The 21430-nt window shown below is 39.9% G+C and overlaps 1 protein-coding gene across 2 annotated transcripts in view; it reads right to left on the bottom strand.

Annotated features, from left to right (window-relative positions):
* Positions 1-20881, bottom strand: part of POT1 (protection of telomeres 1) — a 77715-nt gene extending 56834 nt beyond the window's left edge. Inside the window, exons 1-7 of one of the 2 annotated variants that reach the window (XM_077338342.1) lie at positions 20738-20881; positions 20493-20643; positions 16463-16535; positions 15873-15964; positions 4979-5083; positions 3085-3132; positions 1516-1630 (exon numbers count right to left, since the gene is read on the bottom strand). In XM_077338342.1, coding sequence (XP_077194457.1) covers positions 1516-1630; positions 3085-3132; positions 4979-5083; positions 15873-15964; positions 16463-16535; positions 20493-20615 — 556 coding nt within the window. In that variant the 5' untranslated portion in view covers positions 20616-20643; positions 20738-20881. Of the gene's footprint in view, positions 1-1515; positions 1631-3084; positions 3133-4974; positions 5084-15872; positions 15965-16462; positions 16536-17551; positions 17636-20492; positions 20644-20737 lie in introns of those variants that run through there. The other variant, XM_077338343.1, reaches the window with a different exon arrangement.
* Between the last annotated feature and the right edge of the window lie 549 nt (positions 20882-21430).

Here is a 21430-nt window from a genome sequence, read left to right as displayed (position 1 = left end):
GATCATATCCTCTGCTGCCAACAGGAAGCTTTCCCTTCTCTCCCCTAAGTGACCGCCTTTCAAATACTTAAAAACAGCGATAATTTCCCTCTCAACCTCCTCTTCACCAGGCTGAACTTTCCCAAACCTTATAAAGGTATCTTTCATTTTTCATTAGTCTTTCTAATTTGTGATGATAGGAGTTAAAGCTGGGGCCTCCTGTATGAAAAGCAAATAGAATGATAGGATCACAGAATTTAATTTGGCGGACAAAAATAGAAAAAAAAGCACAGGGTCCAGCATCTGTAATAGCACATAATAGATCTCAACACTACTTTTTAACTGCAAAGATCAAACATGTAAATTATAGTATTTCATAATTTTTAGTCACTGGAATGTAGAATCACTTTTCAGTACTCCTGCAACTTCATGTTTAAAGCTCTTCCTACAGACTATTGTTAAACTTTCTGAAATTTTCATGACCTATTTAAAAAGTAACTCCACTGTGATTCCTGCCTCCCCAACATAACACAAAGGGTTTACTGCTTATAAATATGCGGTATTACTGAGCAACAGACTTTAATTCATGTCCATTCTGCAAATTATCTAACAGCAAACACAAATATGTCCTTAAGACTCCCAAACTTACCTCCATACTAGCCTCACAAGTGACCTTTTTTTTTAGAACCATTACTATATACTGCTTTACCTTATATTTGAGTAATCATGCTTTAACCTAGATACAGGAAAATTTAAAACAAAATAAATGCAAGATGCTTATCCACTGAAACAATAACATGCAAAAAATGTAATGACAATGTTATCATTATAATAAATGTTCCAAAATGCTAAATTTTGTACCAACTGTATCTAAAGAAAGGACACTGCTTGTCCACGATTATGGAAATCTTTCAACAATGGGTCACTTTAGGATGTCTAATTTCCTATGTAGTTACAGAGAATCCTCCTCTAATGGCTTGCAAACATCTTGCTTCTCCACCATCTTTTGTGTATGAATTCTTTGAGTTTTGGGAATTAACTCAAGTTATATCTGCAAAGACATTTTAGTCATGTCATAGCACAGTTTACCGGCTTGCTTAAATCAATGTTTCAAACAATGTTTGTTTAGGGCTAACAATAGCTGACAAAAATAGCAGTACAGACAAGCAGTTTCAAAAATGAAGAGAGAAAGGGAAGGAGGATGTTGTTGTGAAAGTGAAGGAAAAAAAGAAGGGAGGGAGAGAACCACATGAGCCCACAATGATCTTCTAGCCATACAGACTGATCATTAGTAGGCTGGGCCCTGAAACCTGCCAAATTTCACATGACCTTTATCCCACAACTGTCTTCTTTTATATAGATCTAATGCTTATAAATCACCTTCTACCCCTCAGGCCCCTCTATCTCAACACCCTTTGAAACAACTAGTGGATGCTATAGGGGTCACTAGTAGCATCCAAATTTTTGACTATATCAGTGAATACTACTACTTTTTCACTAAACCACTTTTAATTTTCTATGTCTAGTAATACTTACCAGTTCCTTTGCTTACATATGGAGGCTTGAAGAATTTTACAACACCATACAAGTTGACAATGGTACCGCCTTTCAGATGATTCAGAGGGGTATACGTATACTTTGGGGCAACAGACTAGAAAGGCAAAACAGAAAGAGTTTGTATGATAAAAACTATTTTTATAGAAACATTAAGTTTTAATATTAACTTTGCCTAATTTTCCCAACCTTTAAAAACAGTATGTGCACCCAAACTGCCAAATACTTATCATTTAAATCAGGGGTAGTCAAGCTGTGACCCTCCAGATGTTCATGGACTACAATTCCCATGAGCCCCTGCCAGCATTTGCAGGCAGATGCTCATGGGAATTGTAGTCCATAAACATCTGGAGGACCACAGGTTAACTACCCCTGATTTAAATAATATGTTTATTTAATACTTCTTTTGCATTAGCCATTAGACCCAAAATACTTCTTTTGCATTAGCCATTAATTCTTATTATACTAGTTCTAAGTAAGGTGTGACAATTTTGTCCATTGGCTGCAACTATTACTTGGCAGACAGTCTTTTATTTGCTTTGGGAACATCTCCACTTGCAAGAAGTTCTACAGTAATAATAAAAGTACAACCTGCTTGCAAGGGTAGAGAAAACACACCTCTCCAATATAAACAATGTGAAAGAAAATCTATGCCAATTGATTTCTGAAATACTGGAATTCCAATCTGGGCCTAGTCAGTAAAGTATCTTGCCAAATGCTTGATGCATGTCAGAAATTTAGCATTGTTGCCCTCTCTTGATACAGCAGATTCATTTAAATAGTTTTGGAAAGGCTGCCAGGACATGAACATTTGTACTCTCTCCAGCAATGAGCAGAAGGTGCCACAGGCAATGTAATTATTTCTTGCACTACCTTGTTCTGCTGGCTGGCCTAACAGAAGCCAAGAACACCTCCAACTATAAATCGCCAGCATTTCTAACCCCAATGTTGGGCTTAGTTTGCTTTGGTGATCCTGCCTAAAAAGAACTTGCTTACATACAATATAATTTTTAAAAATTCTCAAAAGAATATCACAGAAAATTCCTGAGTGTCTATTGATAAGTAAATAAATGCATTGTAGCTAGGATCCCACCTAGAATTTCCAGGGATGGGGGTGATTTTTGCCCATTTCTGATTTCCTGCCCAAAAGCATGCCTGGGAATTCACCATCATTAAGAAACTGAGTTTTAGGGGATATTTTAATCTGATGCAGGAAGCGAGAATGGGCAGAACTGCCCACCTCCTTATAGCCATGAAAATTCTGTGTGCAATGCAACCCTACATGCTTTAATTTGCTCACTAATTTTGGTTGCTGAGCTTCTTCATTTCTTTTGGAATATGTATTCTTCTGCAGAAGCTAGCCAAAGAAAAATTCAGGCTTTAGGACTATGCATGCTAAGCTGAGAGTTAGGTCACTGGGATTTACTTCTGAGAAAGCAAACACAAGCTAAACAATGTCTATCTCATCTACCTATCCTGAAGGCCACAAAACTTATTTCAGACCTCGATCCTGGAAAGATCCTATATCCAAGCCCCCAAATGCAAACTTACTATGGCTATTGTTTCTGAAGCATCAGTGCATGATGACTTAGGGCAAATCTAGTAGAAAAACAGAACACAGGATCATAAACACGATATGGCAAAGATTCAGACTTTTTATGCTAGCATTTTTACAGGGATGAGCACAAAACAATACATTAAATATTTATTCACTTAGTACATTTCCATCTTTTCTTCGTCCAAGGAGTACATAATTCTCCCCTGTTTTATTCTCATAACAACAATGTGAAGTAGGTTAGGCTGAGAAACACTGACTAGCCCAGCTCTGATGGCAGAATGGTGATTTGAACCTGGGTCTCCTGGATACTAGCTGGACAATCTAATCACTACTGAAAGTTCATAGTGTATCCCAACTATTTAACATGATTACTGCACAAATTTTATTTTAGTGGAAACAAGCAGTGCTTACATTTTCTTCAAATTGTTATTTATTCTGGATTATTTATTCAGTTTTTGTTATCTGGCAAGATGCTTGTGCCTTTAGTAGCCCACATCCTACGAAAATCTATGGAGGCAACACCAGCTTAAGTTCTGCCCAGTGTTCCTGATAAAGGAGCAGAAACCTTTTCTAAATAACAGATGTCAGTCCTATCATGCAAAGAAAGTACTAGATGACATATATGAAAAGACTTCCTTACTATCTGGCAAATATTCTGTAAAATTCCAGTTATTCAAGTGCCATCTAGTGGGATTATGCTAATTTAAAAAAATAAAATCGGAGTGGACATCTCTTGTTCTTTGCATTTACCTGTTATAAAAATAAAGGCACCACTGGACTCAAATGTTTTACTAACAAAAATAAAGATTGTATACTATGTAAAGAGATTTGTTCCATATTTACTGTTTACGAGAGGCAAGAACAAGAGTCAAAAGGATAGCCTTTACTTAGCTAATTCAACAAGACCTCCAACATCCCAGGCCAATGACAATTCAATGATGATAATATCAAAAATCTGGCAATGGTTTTAGTTATTTAAAAATGAAAAGTAATGCTTCAAGGCATCTTGATCATTAGCACAGCATCATATATAAAATGCAATTCATACTTCTGACAACATACTGAAGATTCCAAATATTACTATTGGTGGAATCTCCCCTCCCTCTGGGCCAATTGCTGCTCTTGATCAGGATTCCCCCTCCTCCCTTCACGCCTCGGTTGGAAATATTCCTGGAGGTTTGTAGGAGGGCCTTAAAATATTACAATGCCTCAGAGTCCACCCTCCAAAATAGCCATTTTTTGCTTACAGACCTCTCCTTAGGGTTGCTAGCTTCCAGTCACTAAACCCACACCAAACCATGAACTAGCACCCATTGTATTACAGAACGCAAAGGGCTTTACTGCTAGTAATTAATATAAAGAAGCCATGCCTTCAATAGTAGTTGTGCATTCTACTTCCTTATGATCACAGGCTACCCAAACAAGTAAAAAAAACCTGCTCTCTAAAATGCTCCATGAACTCATCTAAAGGGAGAGACTTTTTCAGGTTCTATGGTCCAAAACACTAGCTGTATAATTTTGAACTAAAAAGTACAAAACAATATTTGAAGGCCAGGATCAAAACGGCAATAGTCAGGAAGCTAAAGCCTTTGTATATGCCTAATGGTCTTTTGATTCCTACCACCATAACTTTGAAGACCATTCTGCTTTTATTCTCCACTCAGGTTAAAAAGATGGCTTCCAACATGACATCGGGCTTAATGTTTGCAAATAATAAAAACAAATCTGAATTGTTTTGTGGATATATAGAACTAGTTATATAGAGAACTCTGGATCCTGGCTGAAGACATCACTAACATGTATGAGGGTCTCATTCATGAACTGATTATAGCTTATATTTCAGATACTGTCTCTAGAATGGGTTGGGGGAACCTCCAACATACATACAAAAATAGATGACCCAGCTTCATCAGGTATTTCCAGCTGGCAACAATGCCTGCCATCTTCACTGGCAGATTTAGCCAAGATAAATCCAGTTATCACCATAGTATCCTATTGGAAAGAAAAATGTATTATTATGCCATTTCCCAGTATCTACTGATCCTAATAATTTATCTTAACTGTGAGTAAGAAAAAAATCCACAATGTTTCACGATATTTGTCAATAAACATTTGGAACAATGACAAATTTTCACACAATAACCATGGCTCCTTAAAAAAATAGAAACAAATAAAACAACCAAATTGAATTCTTTTTGCTTTAATGGCAGGGATATACTTACATGTTTAATTCATATGCTAAATAAATCAGTCTTGAAAAAAATGGGTGCTAAGCTTTGGCCGGATCAAAGCATTGTAGACCTCTCAAGCATAAATAACTGAAATTAAGAATGTTGCCTTAAAAGGGTTACATTTGGCAATTTGAAGATTATTAACATCTGCTAGTTTCAGATCTTAGAATAAACAGGTTTTGATATAATACTCTCACATCACAAGAGCGAGCTTAACATCCCTGATGACCACAATGGGGTAGTTACTGACCTGGAGCCAGACATCCTGGAATGTGAAGTCAAATGGGCCTTAGGAAGTCTGAGCAACAATAAAGCTAGTGGTAGTGACAGCATTCCAGTTGAACTATTCAAAATCTTAAAGGACGAAGCAGTAAAAGTGCTACACTCAATATGCCAGCAAATTTGGAAAACTCAACAATGGCCACAGGATTGGAAAAGGTCAGTTTACATTCCAATCCCAAAGAAGGGCAATGCCAAAGAATGTTCAAACTACCGCACCATCGCACTAATTTCTCATGCTAGCAAAGTTATGCTCAAAATCCTACAAGCTAGGCTCCAGCAATATGTGGACCGAGAACTTCCAGAAGTACAGGCAGGATTTCGAAGAGGCAGAGGAACTAGAGATCAAATTGCCAACATACGCTGGATCATGGAGAAAGCTAGGGAGTACCAGAAGAACGTCTACTTCTGCTTCATTGACTATGCTAAAGCCTTTGATTGTGTGGAGCACAACAAATTGTGGCAAGTTCTTAAAGAGATGGGAATACCAGAGCATCTTATTTGTCTCTTGAGAAATTTATATGCAGGTCAAGAAGCAACAGTGAGAAATGAACATGGAATCACTGACTGGCTCAAAATTGAGAAAGGAGTTCGGCAAGGCTGTATACTGTCGCCTTGCCTATTTAACTTGTATGCAGAGCACATCATGAGAAATGCGGGATTAGAGGAGTCACAAATTGGGATCAAGATTGCAGGGAGAAATATCAACAACCTCAGATATGCAGATGATACCACTCTAATGGCAGAAAGTGAAGAGGAACTAAAGAGCCTGTTGATGCGGGTGAAGGAGGAGAGTGCCAAAGTTGGCTTGAAACTCAACATCAAGAAAACAAAGATCATGGCATCCGGCCCTCTCAATTCCTGGCAAATAGAAGGGGAAGAAATGGAGATAGTGACAGATTTTATTTTCCTGGGCTCCAAGATCACTGCAGATGGGGACTGCAGCAAAGAAATTAAAAGACGCTTGCTCCTGGGGAGGAAAGCTATGGCAAATCTAGACAGCATCCTAAAAAGCAGAGACATCACCCTGCCAACAAAAGTGCGTTTAGTCAAGGCTATGGTCTTCCCAGTTGCAATGTATGGCTGCGAAAGTTGGACCATAAGGAAGGCCGAGCGTCAAAGAATTGAGGCTTTTGAACTCTGGTGCTGGAGAAGACTCTTGCGAGTCCCTTGGACTGCAAGGCGAACAAACCAGTCAGTCCTAGAGGAGATCAGCCCTGACTGCTCTTTAGAAGGCCAGATCCTGAAGATGAAACTCAAATATTTTGGCCACCTCATGAGAAGGAAGGACTCCCTGGAGAAGAGCCTAATGCTGGGAGAGATCGAGGGCAAAAGAAGAAGGGGACGACAGAGAATGAGGTGGATGGATGGAGTCACTGAAGCAGTAGGTGCAAACTTAAATGGACTCCGGGGAATGGTAGAGGACAGGAAGGCCTGGAGGATCATTGTCCATGGGGTCGCGATGGGTCGGACACGACTTCGCACATAACAACAACAACAACAACTCTCACATCAGCAATACATGTTATTACAAACCTGCACTTGAGAGCAACTGTCCCCCCAAAAAGGAGAAAATACTTGAGAGCAACTGACCACATATTTTCCCCCTGATCTGGGAGAAGGAGGACACAGTGGATTGTAGTTTGCCTATCTTTACATAACACAGAGTAGCTAAATATTATGTGAGCAGCAACAAATAAAAACCCTATGACCAAGAACAGAAGTTTCATAGAGGATAAAGGTTATCCTTTCAAAAATACATAGAAAAACTTCTATGTAATATAAGGTTAACAAATTATTTGTTAATGTGGATTTAGACAAAAAACATTCCAAAACAACTATTCCTAAAAAACAAAATTAATGAAAAGAAAAATGCAAAGACCTTGACACTGGCAAACAATGCCACTGGTCACTGTTTGCCAATGGATCATTTATACCTCATAATGTTTACAAAGAAAACCTGAGATTGCTATGAAATTCAAATCTAGTAGGTCCTTTCTACATTTATTGGAGAAGGGGCCTTACTTATATATTTGCAAACAAAACAACAAATTCTGCATTCTGTTTCTCAACAAATGGCGTATTTGCTCAACAGCTGAAACTGGCATGAAGACTAAATATGATATTTTATGGAGACTGGCTTTGCGATGGCACTTTCCATTACAGGATATTTAAATAGCTTTTTAAATGTCAAACTTGAAAACTACATGATGCAGTAATGGAATAATACTTGCAGGTAATAGTCCCACTTCAGAAATTTTTATGTGCTTGCTACTAGTTTATAAAGAGCAAGGCTAAGCCTGATGGTGTAAAATAGGTAAAATATTTTATTACTCAGTTTAAGTCTCCCAAAATTCCCTATGCATTTCTCAAAAAGGCTTCTGACTTTACATAAGTATGGTTAAAAGTATATAACAGATACTATATTAAAAGTTAAAACCCAAGTCTTAAAATAACAAATACACACAAAACCCCTAGTTTATTCAGTCCACCACAGTAATCCATAACATCTTCTTGTCCACTCCCTACTGTATATTTAATAGCAAATAACTTTGGGAGAAAAACAGAGTTACTTATCTATAACTGCTGTTCAATGATGTCTTAGGTGCAGATATGCATAGGGACTGCACGTGCACAGGCTGTCTACCCGAAGGGGGCGCTCAAAGACTCGATTGTGCATGCATGGACTTTCCTGCCGATCAGGTCACCTGACCTCAGCCATCCTTTGGTTCTTATTGCTGCTGCAAACCATTAAGTGTCAAACTGCCTCTCTCAGACCATTTATGCACTGGAAGTTTCATGCCTTGCTGCAGGCTGGAGTTTTAGTCATGGCAGGTTACCCCACCTCTTCCTGCACCCACATGGGGGAGCATTTGGCCTGGTGCACCTCATCCGCCCCAGATTTGTGCTCCTGCATGAGAGCCGGGGCAGTGAAGTTCCCAGTGCATAAACGGTCTCAGAGAGGTTTTAGCCCTTAATTGAGGGCCCACAGCGACAGAGGAAGGGAGGGAATGTGTGTCTACACACAAGACACTGATGAACAATAGTTACAGGTAAGCAACTGTTTTCATCTTCAAGTTGTTGTGCAGCCCCACACTGGGACCTTAGTAAGCTCATTTACTTGAGGAGGGAGGTCAATGCCCTCAATTAAACAGTGAGTAGTGCACTGCCATTCCAGGCTGTCAACTCTAGCTTGAAGGTCCAGGGCACTGGGTTTCATGAAAGTCTCTTTCCTCACCTAGGTTGCTGCTCAACAAATCTCCTGTAATGGCAGTCTTCTGGAGAAATCTGCTGACATTGCCTTTGTTCTAATTGTGTGTGAGCTTGGACATACAGAGGACAAGGAAGAGAAGATTCTCGGTATGCAGTCTGGATCACTCATTGTGAAATAGATTGCAAGGAAGCCCTGCAACCTTCCTTAGGGCCCCAGTAACAAACAAAAAAAGAGTTTGATTTATGGAATACTTTGGTACTATCAATATAATAAAGTATAGTCCTGCGAATATCTAGTGTGTGCAATGCTGTCTTGGCATCCGTGGAAGGAGTGAGAAAGAAATGTTTTGAGATAAATGAAACTTGGATACCACCTTAGGTAGGAATTCCCAACTAGGGTGAGGGGTTATTTGGATGGGTAAATCTTCATAGAGGGTGGATCTGTTCTAAGGGTTGACAACTCCCCTACCCATCTGGCCAAAATTAGAGCCTCCAAAAAGGCTACCTTCATATATAAAAGGCTTAAAGTTGATGATGCCATAAGCTCAAAGGGGCATTTCATTAATGCATGCAAGGACACTTCTAGCGACCTTTGGGACACAGATCTTTTATGTGGGGGGGTGACAATTGGTAAGACCTCATAGAAAAAGTTTAGATAACTTATGTGCAAAAACTGACTGAACATCTATTTCTGTATGATAAGCAGGGATTGTTGTGAAATGCGTGTGAGTGGAGGAGAGGGATAATCCATTCCTAGCTAGATCCAGTAAGTATGACAGGATCAGAGAAAGAGGACAAGTAAATGGACATAGCTTAATTGCTAGTGCCCACACCTCAAAATATAACTGTAAGAGTATCTAACTGAGGTATTTCTGGCTTGTAAAAATAAATTTCGAATTTCTAGAGGAAGGCCAGAGCTTGGGGCTGTAGCCTCCAAGCCATTAAATGGTCGACTCAAGTCCTGAATATCTGGGGACTGAGAGAAGGTTCGGGTCCATCAGAAATGGGATGTACCTCCCTCCAAACAATCTCATTAGGGTGGAAACCAATGTTGGCAGGGTGAGTACAGTGTTGCTAGGATCACATGTCTACCTTCTCCCTCCATTTTGCACTAGTTCTAATATCTGAGTCAGGGCCGATGATACAGCCACGTAGAGCAAATTACAGTAATCCAGTCTGGAGCTGACAGTTTCATGGATCACTGTGGCTAGATCTTCTGGGGGTAAGGTAGGGCAAAAAATGGCTTCACCTAGCACAGATGCTAAAGTGCTTGGCAAGCTACACTGGTGATTGAAAGGGAAACATAAAAAATCACCTTCAAATTCTTGACGAAGTGTAAAGTTGTAAACTGCACTCCATCAAGGCAGGGGAAGTGTGGTTCCTCATCTAGTCCTTTCTTTCCCAGCCATGAGACCTCCATCTTCATGGGGTTGAACCTCAGGAAATTCTGTCTGAGGCAACCTGTTAAAGGTAAAGGTATCCCCTGTGCAAGCACCGGGTCATGTCTGACCCTTGGGGTGACGCCCTCCAGCGTTTTCATGGCAGACTCAATACGGGGTGGTTTGCCAGTGCCTTCCCCAGTCATTACCGTTTACCCCCCAGCAAGCAAGCTGGGTACTTGTTTACCGACCTCGGAAGGATGGAAGGCTGAGTCAACCTTGAGCCGGCTGCTGGGATTGAACTCCCAGCCTCATGGGCAGAGCTTTTAGACGCCATTTCTGCTGCCTTACCACTCTGCGCCACAAGAGGCTCTGAGGCAACCTGTTACAGCCTCCAAACACTTGGTCAATGAACCTGGGGGAGGGGGGGGGTTGGCCAGCCACTCATTAACAGATAGGGCTGGGTGTCATCAGCATACTGATGACATCCCAGTCAATATCTCTAGACCAGCTGTGCAAGAGAATACATGTAGGTGTTAAGTAACATTAGGGAGAAAATCACACCCTGTGGCATGCTGTATGGGAACAGACGGCAGTGTGACTAACTGTTTTTCTGGATGTTATATGTGGCAGGGAGGTACTGGAACAGTGACAGGGGACCCTTGCCAGAAATCCTGTGCCTCAGCAGCATCTCAGGGTAAATTGATACCTCCAGACAATCTACTCCACCCTGTCACAGAGCTGAACACTGTGCTAGATACTTCAGAATCTTAAAACCAGAGCAGGCAGCATAGAAGATTATCTAGCAAGAGAACTCAGTTATCTACCATCAAGCATCACAGATGTCAGCTACTGACCAGTAGGAGACAGGTCAAAAAGAAATAAAGGAATTTAAAACAAGAAAACTGCCCAAATTCTCTGGCATCCATCAAGATGCTAGACAAGAAACTCCCATGAAAGTAATGAGAGTTCAAAAATAAATAAATAAGAGTTGATAGACTAATCTTACTGACAGGCAGGGAAACTAAGCGAGATTGCTGAGAAAATGAAATTACACACAGGGAATTGCAATGGAAGTTAAAGGCTCCTTTACTTAAGTTAATTCTGGCATTGCCTGAATATTAAAGCAACCTCTCAATTTTGATTGTACCCTCTAAGTACCTTCAGATGGATGTGTGCTCTTACTGAGAAGCATTTTACCTTCAAAGCCCTCTCCTCCTCTGCATTCAATCTTGTACCAACAGCATTCCCATTAGCTTTTACCACATGCCTTTTTGTTCATGTGTTTATTTGATTACAACAAATAAAGGAGGTTTCTGATTAAAGCCGACAGTTCTTAGCAAAACACTGCACTATGATTGCCCTTTCTGCTACTTCAGCAGTCTCCGACAATACTTCTCTAACTGATTTAAAATCCCAAACCTTAATGTTTTCTGCAGAAACTAGACTGCTAACTTAAGTGATACAGACAGATTCAATTATTACCAAAAAGTGTACAAACAAATGAAAACAAGACTTAATAGGTTGTTATGTGTGGCAGGATCCCACTCAACAGACTGGCATACTGCCCCAACAACCAGTGGCACCCCTCAACCATCCAGGCTTATGCCCAAGCCAGACACTTGTGCCACTGCTCTATCATACTTAACAAAAATATGCTAAAATAACTGAAAATTGGATAGATTTTTTTGCATATGTAGCTCAAGAATATACAGGCTTTAGGTATCAATGGGTAATGTTCCTAAATGAGAACCAAACTCAGCCATAATTCCCCAATCTGGGATGGTTTGCAAAGACTAGTATGAATTCTCCTTGTGTAATATTGTCTCAACTGTTGGGAAAAAAGTGGAAAATGTCAGAAAGCAGATAAGCTCTGTTCTAGGACATATTATTTCTGGTCCAATGTTGTATGAGATTATAAATAAACAATTCTGGAGCTCAGCTGCTAAGGTTTAGGGATAAACACGAACCGTATATTTATAGTTTGGTTTGTGGCTGAACCATGAAGCTATACTAGCTGGAAGATTGGTTCACAAACTGAACTGGTTCGTATGGGTTTGTGATAGGATCAGCTTGAACCCAAAAACTTTGGTTTGGTTTGGGGTGCTTGCAAAGGATCAAAGTGGGCTTTAGTGATTATTCTAAGTACTATTCGAGAGGCTCCAAGTCACAAATCTGTATTTCACAGGTGGAGCTAGTTGTGTAATTCCCCCTAGGAATCATTTGTTATGTTTATTTGCAGATAAATTCTTTAGTCTCTCTGATCCTAAAGCTGTGTTAAGTGCTGCAACCTGACTGGTTTTAAGCCTTTAAACCCTCATGGAAAAGGACAATGTCTTTGTACACAAGTTTCATGTTCAGAGGATCTATTTCTTAAATATTAGCCATGTGTTTATAGATTCATATCTTTCTCTCTCTGATCTACTGCCTGCAGTCTTCTGGGCTGTAACATGATCACTATGTCTTCAGGAAAACCTAGGTCCGACATTTATTTTTCACACTGCCAGCTGAAGCCACATTGAATCTGGATGGATAATTGTACTTGCATCTAAAGATTCTTTATTTCCAGTAGCATCCATGGGGTTGCTGTAGACATCTGTATAAGCTCTGAGAACCATAGCCATCTGGACCACCATCATACCACAAAAACTATCTCTTCCTGTTTCCTTCTTCACCTGTTCAGTATTCTGCTTATGGGTGACAGGGGAAGGAAAACCTCTGGACCACAGATATGTCAGCCCATCCTCGCTTTCTGCTGTTTGGCTGTGGAATCTTGAGTGGAACCTGTTCACTTGTGAATAGCTCGCAGGTTCCCAAACTTGTAAGCAATCTGCTGGAAGACCCCACAATTCAAGGCACATTCTCCTGTGTCCAGCTCTTTCCTGCTTCGCCAATCTGTTTCCAGGTTTCAAGCTCTTGAGGTTAAGCTGACAAGTTTCTTCTCTGCTCAGTTTAGAAGCAGTCTGGATTTGTTGAACTCCAACTTTGATCTGGTGCTCCCCTGGTGGTTGATATGTGCTTTTGTTGATATATTGTACAAACTAACACATATTAGTTTGACAGAGGCCAATGAAAGGCTAAGAAAGTCAGTCTCACTTGCTCTAGCTAGTTTATGTATTCTTTCCAAGCACTTCATTTTCCATGTGCCAATAGATCGTGGCAATGAGTTACCCATCTCCTCTTGCTGGCATCTGTTCTAAGAACAATTTGGCATAGTTACAAAAGGCTGACTCCTCTGGAAAGATTTGACTGTAGTGTCCACCACCTCAAGACAATTTGGTATCCTGATCTGATTGTACCTGCAGCTCATGATGTTCTTCTGAAAAGGAAATAAGTCCATTGCGGTGTTCTGGAATGGAGGTGAGACCAAAGGACCAAGTCTACTGTTGAGATCATCAGACTCAGGATTGACAACGGTTGCATGATGTCTACATACTGACATCTCCAAATTTTTTCTACAAGTGCTGAGATCTTCTGTTGCTTGTCAAAAGGGAGGTATTAGTGTCTTGAAGGAGATACCAAGAACTACTGTTTCCTTGTTATTTAAGTAATTCACAACATACTGTTCCATTGGGCATTACATTATGAAAAGCAAGAATCGCTGCTAGAACAAAAACAGTATCAATTTTCTCTTTTTTGTTTTATAGTTTGTCTACAGTTAGCAAATCCTTGCTTTCTTGTACACATTTGCTATTTAAGTGCATGCACTGGATTTGTTAAAAATTATTGGAAACAGGTTACTATTTCTGCACTTTAAAATCACCAAAAAATCTTTTTTCAAGTCCTATGACTAGTCACTCTTTGTTTTACCATGATTTTTAAACACACACACATTTTCTAAGTATATTAAAGTTCAAGGTCATAACGGAGGCTTGAACACTTTGAGTACTCACAATGGCTATTTGAAATTCATGGGCTCAAGGGCTGGGCAAGATCCTTAATACTGACCTCTGTGATGTCATGATTGACACTTCAGGCTTTGTTTTACTACCTCTTCTTTACTACCTCTCTAAGCCAAGACACTCCTCTGCTGGTCAGTTGCAAGATGTAATTATTAGAAATTGAGCCCCCACAGGCCAGCAATGCTGGGAGTGGCAGGATAAAAATTGCAAGTATGGATGGATAAATAAATAAATAAATACATATCACAAAGGGTACAAGCTGATAATTAAGTTTCAGACCCTTTAACACATAAGCCAAGTTGGTAATTTGAACGCATCTGGCTCAGTGATCTACCTAGGCCATAATAGTAGCATGTAGGCTACCAGTTCTTGCCTAGTTCCTCTGTACTAGAAAGGAAAGCAGAAAAATCTATATTGGATTTGGCTCCAGGTGGAATCAGACTTAGACATAAGTACTAAGTAATAAAGCATTTAAGGCTATTAAGAGTAAGAGATAATGGTGCAAATATGTCTTCCTAGATATAACATAGATGTTTTTTTCTTATCAAAGATATTTAGGATTCTAATGCAATAGATGAAAAAGAACTTCTGGAAAACACCATGAAGGCCATGCTTACACTGCAGAATACATCCTTTTAAATATATATTTAAACTTTGTAATGTACCTTGAGTCTCAGAGAGAAAGGTAGGCTATACATGAACTAAATAAAATAAATATATCCTAACTGAAAAGCATTCCAATTCACTTTAAATACTACACAGCATGCTGAGAATCTTCCTTCCTGCCTTCAAGATGTCTTCAACAATTTTTAGAAAAAATCATTGACAGGAAGCTGTCAGAGGCCAGACTATAATGAAAGGTCCCTGTGATATTACCAATGTCAGCTCTGTTCTGGAAGAACTCATCATGATGCCTTTAGACAGCAAGTAATACCATCGAATCTGACAGTAACCTCCCAATTAAAAACTATATCAGTTAATATGTTAAGACATTGGAAACCCTAAATCAGTCCTGCATTTCCTTTTCCATTTCCTATATGTATTTGCACATAAGTTATGTTGACCCTTGATTCCAATCTGATAGATAGGATCTACTTGATAGCTGTAGAGCCAGCATAGTGTAGTGGTTAAGAGCCTCTAATCTGGAGAACTGGGTTTTATTCCCCACTCCTCCACATGCACCCACATGGGTGACCTTGGGCTAGTCAGAGTTCTCTTAGGGATATTATCATTAAGCAGTTCCCTTAGCGCAGCGGTCCCTAACCTTTTTTGTGGTTGAGGACTGCATCCAGAAGTGGGGGAGAGCCAATGGCCCAGGCGCCACGCATGTGCAGCAGCTGCGTGCAAACGTGCATGTACAGAGTTGCCGCACATGCACGTTTCCACCAGCAGGGGGCACTAACGCGCATGCGGAGTTGCCACGCAGCTACCTGGAATCAAAGTGCTTCCTATCCTCCCAGCCTTTTTCTGCCATAGTAAAAGAAAAGCAGATATGAGCACATCTCTCCCTGCCCTTCTTATTTGTAATTAATGCAACTTTGAGATTTTACCCTGGGGGAGGGTGGGGGGAGTGCTGACCTATCACTTCCCAGTGTTAGAGCTCCATATCACCCCACCCTCAACAACTAATCCAATTTATACTTCAGGGAATCTAACCCATACCACATGTAATTCAACCAATCAAAAAGCAATATTGCATTGGTTAATTAGACTGGTAGAACAGATGTCCTTGCCATCTTAAAACCCTTTCAAAAATATAAAGTATAAAAATATTTACCCCTTGACGTATCACTTTTTCACAGTCTTCTGCCAACTTTCCAAATAGTAAAGTATTGATGGTGTCAGTCCTGGAACATGAGTTTTCTGATTCTAGAAATTAAAGGAAGAACAATTCAGTGTTCCTGTAATAGTTATTTGACTGCAAGGCAATTTTAAGTCTTGGATTTGGGAGTAGATTCCCAGGAGAAACCTCCCCACATAAGCAGTATAGGAAGCTATATGGATCAAACCAAAGCATACCTTTTAAGTATACAAAGCGATTACTAATGTTAGGGGCATAGATCTTGCTGTAAGGTATAAATGAAGCTTGCAGCTGATGTAGTTTGCATTAGCAACTCTGTCTCATAGGAAGAAACTAAAAGACAAGATTTGTTTCTAACCGATATGCATACCTGATTTTAATATAAAGGTAAAGGTAAATCTGACAACAAGGAACTGCATCCTTATGTCCTTCAAACTCTGCACCAGTTCCTTCCCATCTTTTACCCTTTAATTCTATGCAACAGGTTTCTCCTCCCCATCCCATCTTTATGCCTTCAATGAGTGACAAGTATAATGAGCAAAACTGAGAACTATATATTTAAATACCTTGAAGTACAATTTTAAAGAATGCTTTTCCATTTCCAATTCTAGTTAATGGATAGGAAATAACAACTGCTCCCTGAAATGAAAGAAAATAAATCCAATTAATGAGTCAGGAACCGCTACAATAGAAATCATTATAAATAGCACTTGACATATTTACCAGTACATCCATCCGTATTGCCTTGCAAGGTGCCTCCAGCACCAGCATCACATTAGTGTTTAGGACAATCTGATTACAGACCAATGATTAAAGGTTTTTCTAAACATATGTGTGGGTGGTAAAAGCCTTAAATTGCACACCGTCCTTGTTTCTGAAGATAATCTAGCATTAAACCTATTTTGTTCAAGTCTGGGGAAAACAAAAGTAGAAGCAAGTGGCCCATCTCCTGTATTTCCAGCTGCAGGTTCCTCCGTATAACTAAGAAAAAGGGGAATGAGAGTCAAAAGGTGATTGTGCATGTGGCCCTGCCTGGTTGCATGCACACTTATATGAGGAAAAAATACATATATACACACTTCAAAAAGACACATATGTAACTAACTGTATGCACATATGTAGGCATAAGAAACATAATGTGCATGCCTGTATGTGTGGGGAAGTGTTCATCTATCCTTGGCCACAATACCAAATTTAAAATTCACAATTTAATACCAAGAAAATATTTTATCTTTTTATTGTGAACGTGGTACTCAGCATATTGTTTACCTCACATGCCAAGAGAGTGAAACTGCTTAAATATACAGGAACATGTAAACCTTATGCATGGCAGGAGACCAGTCAGCTGTAGTAATAGCATGGTGTATTAAACTGCCTCAGGTTACAACTCCTCCAACATCTCTGCTAGTTCTCCGAAGGCGTAAATCTCTGCTTTGAGCTTAGCCAATATAATAACTTTCCTTGGACAACAGTAAACATGAAGTGCAGCCACTTGGATGATTGTAACATATTTCAAATCTGCTGCCAGGTAAAACGGCAGATGTGGATTCTCCAGAGCAGTGCCTGGCACATTTTCAGATGCCCTAAATGCTTCTGTCAAATTAGCAAGAACTAGTTGCCGTTAGCTATGCTTTTGTGCCAGGTTCAACAGTCACCTGTTATTTTTTTTCTTCTAGGCAGCAGGTTTCAGCCATGTCAAGTTCTTTCCTCACAAGGCATATTTCCTCTAAGGAAATTATCTATTACAATGAAACAGAATATTGAACATATATTTTACACTGGCACAATAAGACATGAAATACTCTTTTTTATACAAATTATGGCAGCAATCTTTAATAACTTTAACTTTTTTTTCTTTTCTCTGCCTCCATACATATTTTATATGGAGGAGCCAGCTTGGTGTAGTGGTTAGGAGTGCAGACTTCTAATTTGGCAAGCTGGGTTTGATTTCCTGCTCCCCCACAGGCAGCCAGCTGGGTAACATTGGGCTCATCACAGCACTGATAAACTGTTGTGACTGAGCAGTGATATCTAGGCTCTCTCAGCCTCACCCACCTCACAAAGTCTGTTGTGGGGGGAAGAAAGGGAAGGTGATTGTAAGCTGCTTTGAGATTCCTTCTGGTAGAGAAAAGCAGCATTTAAGAACCAACTCATCCGCAGTTAATGCTTCTAAATGTTGGCTTTTATGGTGGAGAAGTTTTAAGTTTTATTTTTGATGCATTTTTAACCTTTTAATGTATTACCTTCCCTTTTACAAACTGCTATTGTATAGTAGTGCATCAAAAATTTTGGTGTTAATGACCGTAAATAAAGACTTGACTTGAACCAACTCATCTTCTTCTTCATAAGCAGCATTCAGTGGCTGATTAGATCATTGAATCAAAATTATTTCAGTAACAGAGCAAGTAATCAGAAGGGTAAATACTTAAAGAAAACATAGGTCAGACAGTAGGATATGGAGCGAAACACAGATAAACATACTGAACCACTTCTTAAAAATATTTTATCTACTTCTGGGGACTCCAACTATGAACTAGGATGTACTTATCATTAGACAAATAGAAAAAAGAAAACATACACATGTCTGTTTCAGGTGAGGAAATGGATAAAATAAAGTACTTTGGGCCAATTCATGGATTACTAATGCAAACTTCATGCAGTAGGCTATCTCAACAGAAGAGGAGTGAATTAAAGGCACCAGATTTTGCCAGATTTTTTAAAACATTTAAGCTACACCATGTCAACAATTCAGACGGAAGTGTGTTCAGGGCTGCTTCTCTAGCTTATACTGCCAACCTGTGACATTTGATATTGTCTTCACGGTGACATTTTAATGGGAGTTTTTAATGGGGTTTTAAGACACTAACCCGCCACGAGCCATTTGGGAGTTGTGGGAAATAAATTGAAATAATAATAATAATAATAATTTGAAAGCCTACACAAGTTAGTAGATAGACTGTCATATCAGGCTACCATGGAAGTTTCCTGGGAGACCCTGGGTCAGTCACATTCTCTCAGCCTAACCAACTCCACGGGGTTGTTGTGAAAAAACAGAGGAGAAGAAGGATGTCTTAAGTAGCTCTGGGTCCTTGACAAGAAGAAAAGTGGAAAATAAATAAAACAAATAAATGTAAAATGAATTTATAATCTGCCCAAAAACCTTAATGTTTAAGTAATAAAACTCAATCTATTACAGGTGGCTATTCAAAAAACAAATGGGTCCAGTAAAGTATATGTGCTTTTGGTAGGGTTGGATCAAAACTTCTGTACCCTTATATGTTTCTGTCATTCCTCTCACATTCGTATTTCTTTTGTGGCTCCAGCTGAGTGTACTAATCATCAAGAACATTTATAAAAGCCACGGTTTAGGACTCTGCTCTAATCCAAGATTTCCATATCAACTTGGGTTTTATGGTGTGTATACATCCTATGAACTCTATGCTTTCCTCAGAGAACATGTCTTCACAGAAGGTGAGCAGAGGGTTGGACTAGATGGCCTGTAGGACCCCTTCCAATCTATGAAAATAAAACAATGTAATTCTCATCTTACATTTCCAAGTGCTGCTGATGAGAAGGCTTTCAAATTAAGTTCACTATCATCAAATAATAACAAACATGTTGAGAGGATTAGTCTTAAATTGTGATCTATATGGAAAAAATTGCAGTAGGCCTGACATATTATAGGCAATGTGTTCATACAGAAAATGTTTCTTCCTCATCACATTCCAACACCATGTTTTCTTTGCTGTAGCAAAATACAGAAACCTACCAATAGAAAGGAAGCCAATTTTATGTCGAGGAAATAAAGACAAAAATTACATTGTGATGTGATCCTTCCTGATTTTTAAAAAATGGTTTGTTCATAAATCTGAGAAACTATTGATTTTTTAAAATACTCAATTATATCACCAGATTGGAAATTTTTATTACAGTGCTGTTGAAGTTTATAGTTTAACTGAAAGCATCATCATCCATCATCCACTAAAAATAAACACCTTTCTGTTCTTCTACAGAAATAATAAAGTTTTAACATCCTTTAACTATAGTCCTATAGCAATAAAACAAGACTGATAAAACTAACTTCCTAGCATATTTTTGACTGAGGCACAATTGTTAAATTTGCTTCCAAGTAAGTGAGTTTAGATTCAAAGTGTGTGTGGGGGGGGGGGCATTGCATCTCTCCAAGCCATATTAAAGTTTTAATGAGTATCAAGGTAATGCACATTGAAAAACCCACAGCAGCAATTCTGCTTTCAAGAAAAGGTTTTGTTCGGTTTTTTTAACTGTTCAAATAACAGGGCCACCACTTAAAAAACAACAGCAATTGATATTATCAGATGGTCTTCCAAGAGTCGTCCAAGTCAGTGTGCAGAAGTATTTTGTGTACCTCGGAAGCCTGCTCGTTCCTACGACCACATGCCAATCATATTAGGCACCCCACCGTTCAGAAAGGGCCACTTTTGGTACCAACTGTTTTGCACCGGGACTAGTTTCACTCTGGCCGCTTTTGTTTACAACCGTCAGAGAAAAGAGAGAGAGAAACGCATAGGTTCCTTTTTATTTTTAAGAGGAAAAAAATGAGGAAAAAAAGTTTACCTGAAAATATTTGTTGGCAAAGTCACCCCCCAACCGCAAATGCTTCAAATCGACTCTCTGGAGATGCTTTGGGAGCGAAGTTTTTAATCCTTGCAAAGATCCTTTTAGCATTTCAAGAGGCATGGCTTCGGTTCTCCAAACCAAGTTTGCTCTGCTCTCGGGAAACACATATGCATTATTCCAGCACCTAAGTCAGTTAGGTCTTCCTGAACGATGTACTAGTTGACTTAAATAAGCGGACTTACCTAATCCACACGCACCAAGGAGAAGGACGGGACTTGCCCGGGCCGCCCTTTGACGCGGCAGCGGCGGCCGAGGGAGAGCGATGTCCTGCTGGCTCGGCAGGGGCCTCAGCGGCCCGTGTCACGTGCCAGGGGGGTGCGCACGCCCATTTAAGGCGGCGCACGGGGTTTCCCGGTCTTTTCGCGCCGCAGCCGTTGGCAGACAGCCTGCTGTCTGCTGCGCGGCCAGGGAGTAATTAAAAAAGAAAAGAAAAAGAGAGTCTCTCAGGCATTAGGAGGCTAGTAGGACTTGAGCCGGCAATTTGCGACAGCGCCGGTTTGCTCTCGTTATGTAAAAAAAAAAAAAAAAAAACCCGTTGATGCCGGGGGTGGAGAACGGCGCAAAGATGCCAGGCCGACTTAGGGGGAAGAAGTGGGGGAGAGCCGGTGGCCCAGGCGCCGCGCACTTGCGGCAGCTCCGTGCAAACGTGCATGTTCAGAGTTGCCACGCATGCGCGTTTGCGCCAGCAGGGGCACTAACGCGCTTGCACGTTTCCACCAGCAGGCGATGATGCACTGATGTTATGCTCAAAGTTGCCATCAACAAAATCATGCTTTATCTAATAAAATCAGGTTGGATCTATTTTTGCTCTTACCACTGACACTTAGCAGAAGAAGGAATTAATTAGCAAGGTGAACAGTTATATAATGGAAATG

The sequence above is a fragment of the Paroedura picta genome, chromosome 5 (assembly GCF_049243985.1).
Source record: "Paroedura picta isolate Pp20150507F chromosome 5, Ppicta_v3.0, whole genome shotgun sequence".
NCBI classification, from domain to species: domain Eukaryota; kingdom Metazoa; phylum Chordata; class Lepidosauria; order Squamata; family Gekkonidae; genus Paroedura; species Paroedura picta.
The sequence above is the reverse complement of the archived record's forward strand: the minus strand, read 5'-3'. Positions and strand labels throughout refer to the sequence as shown.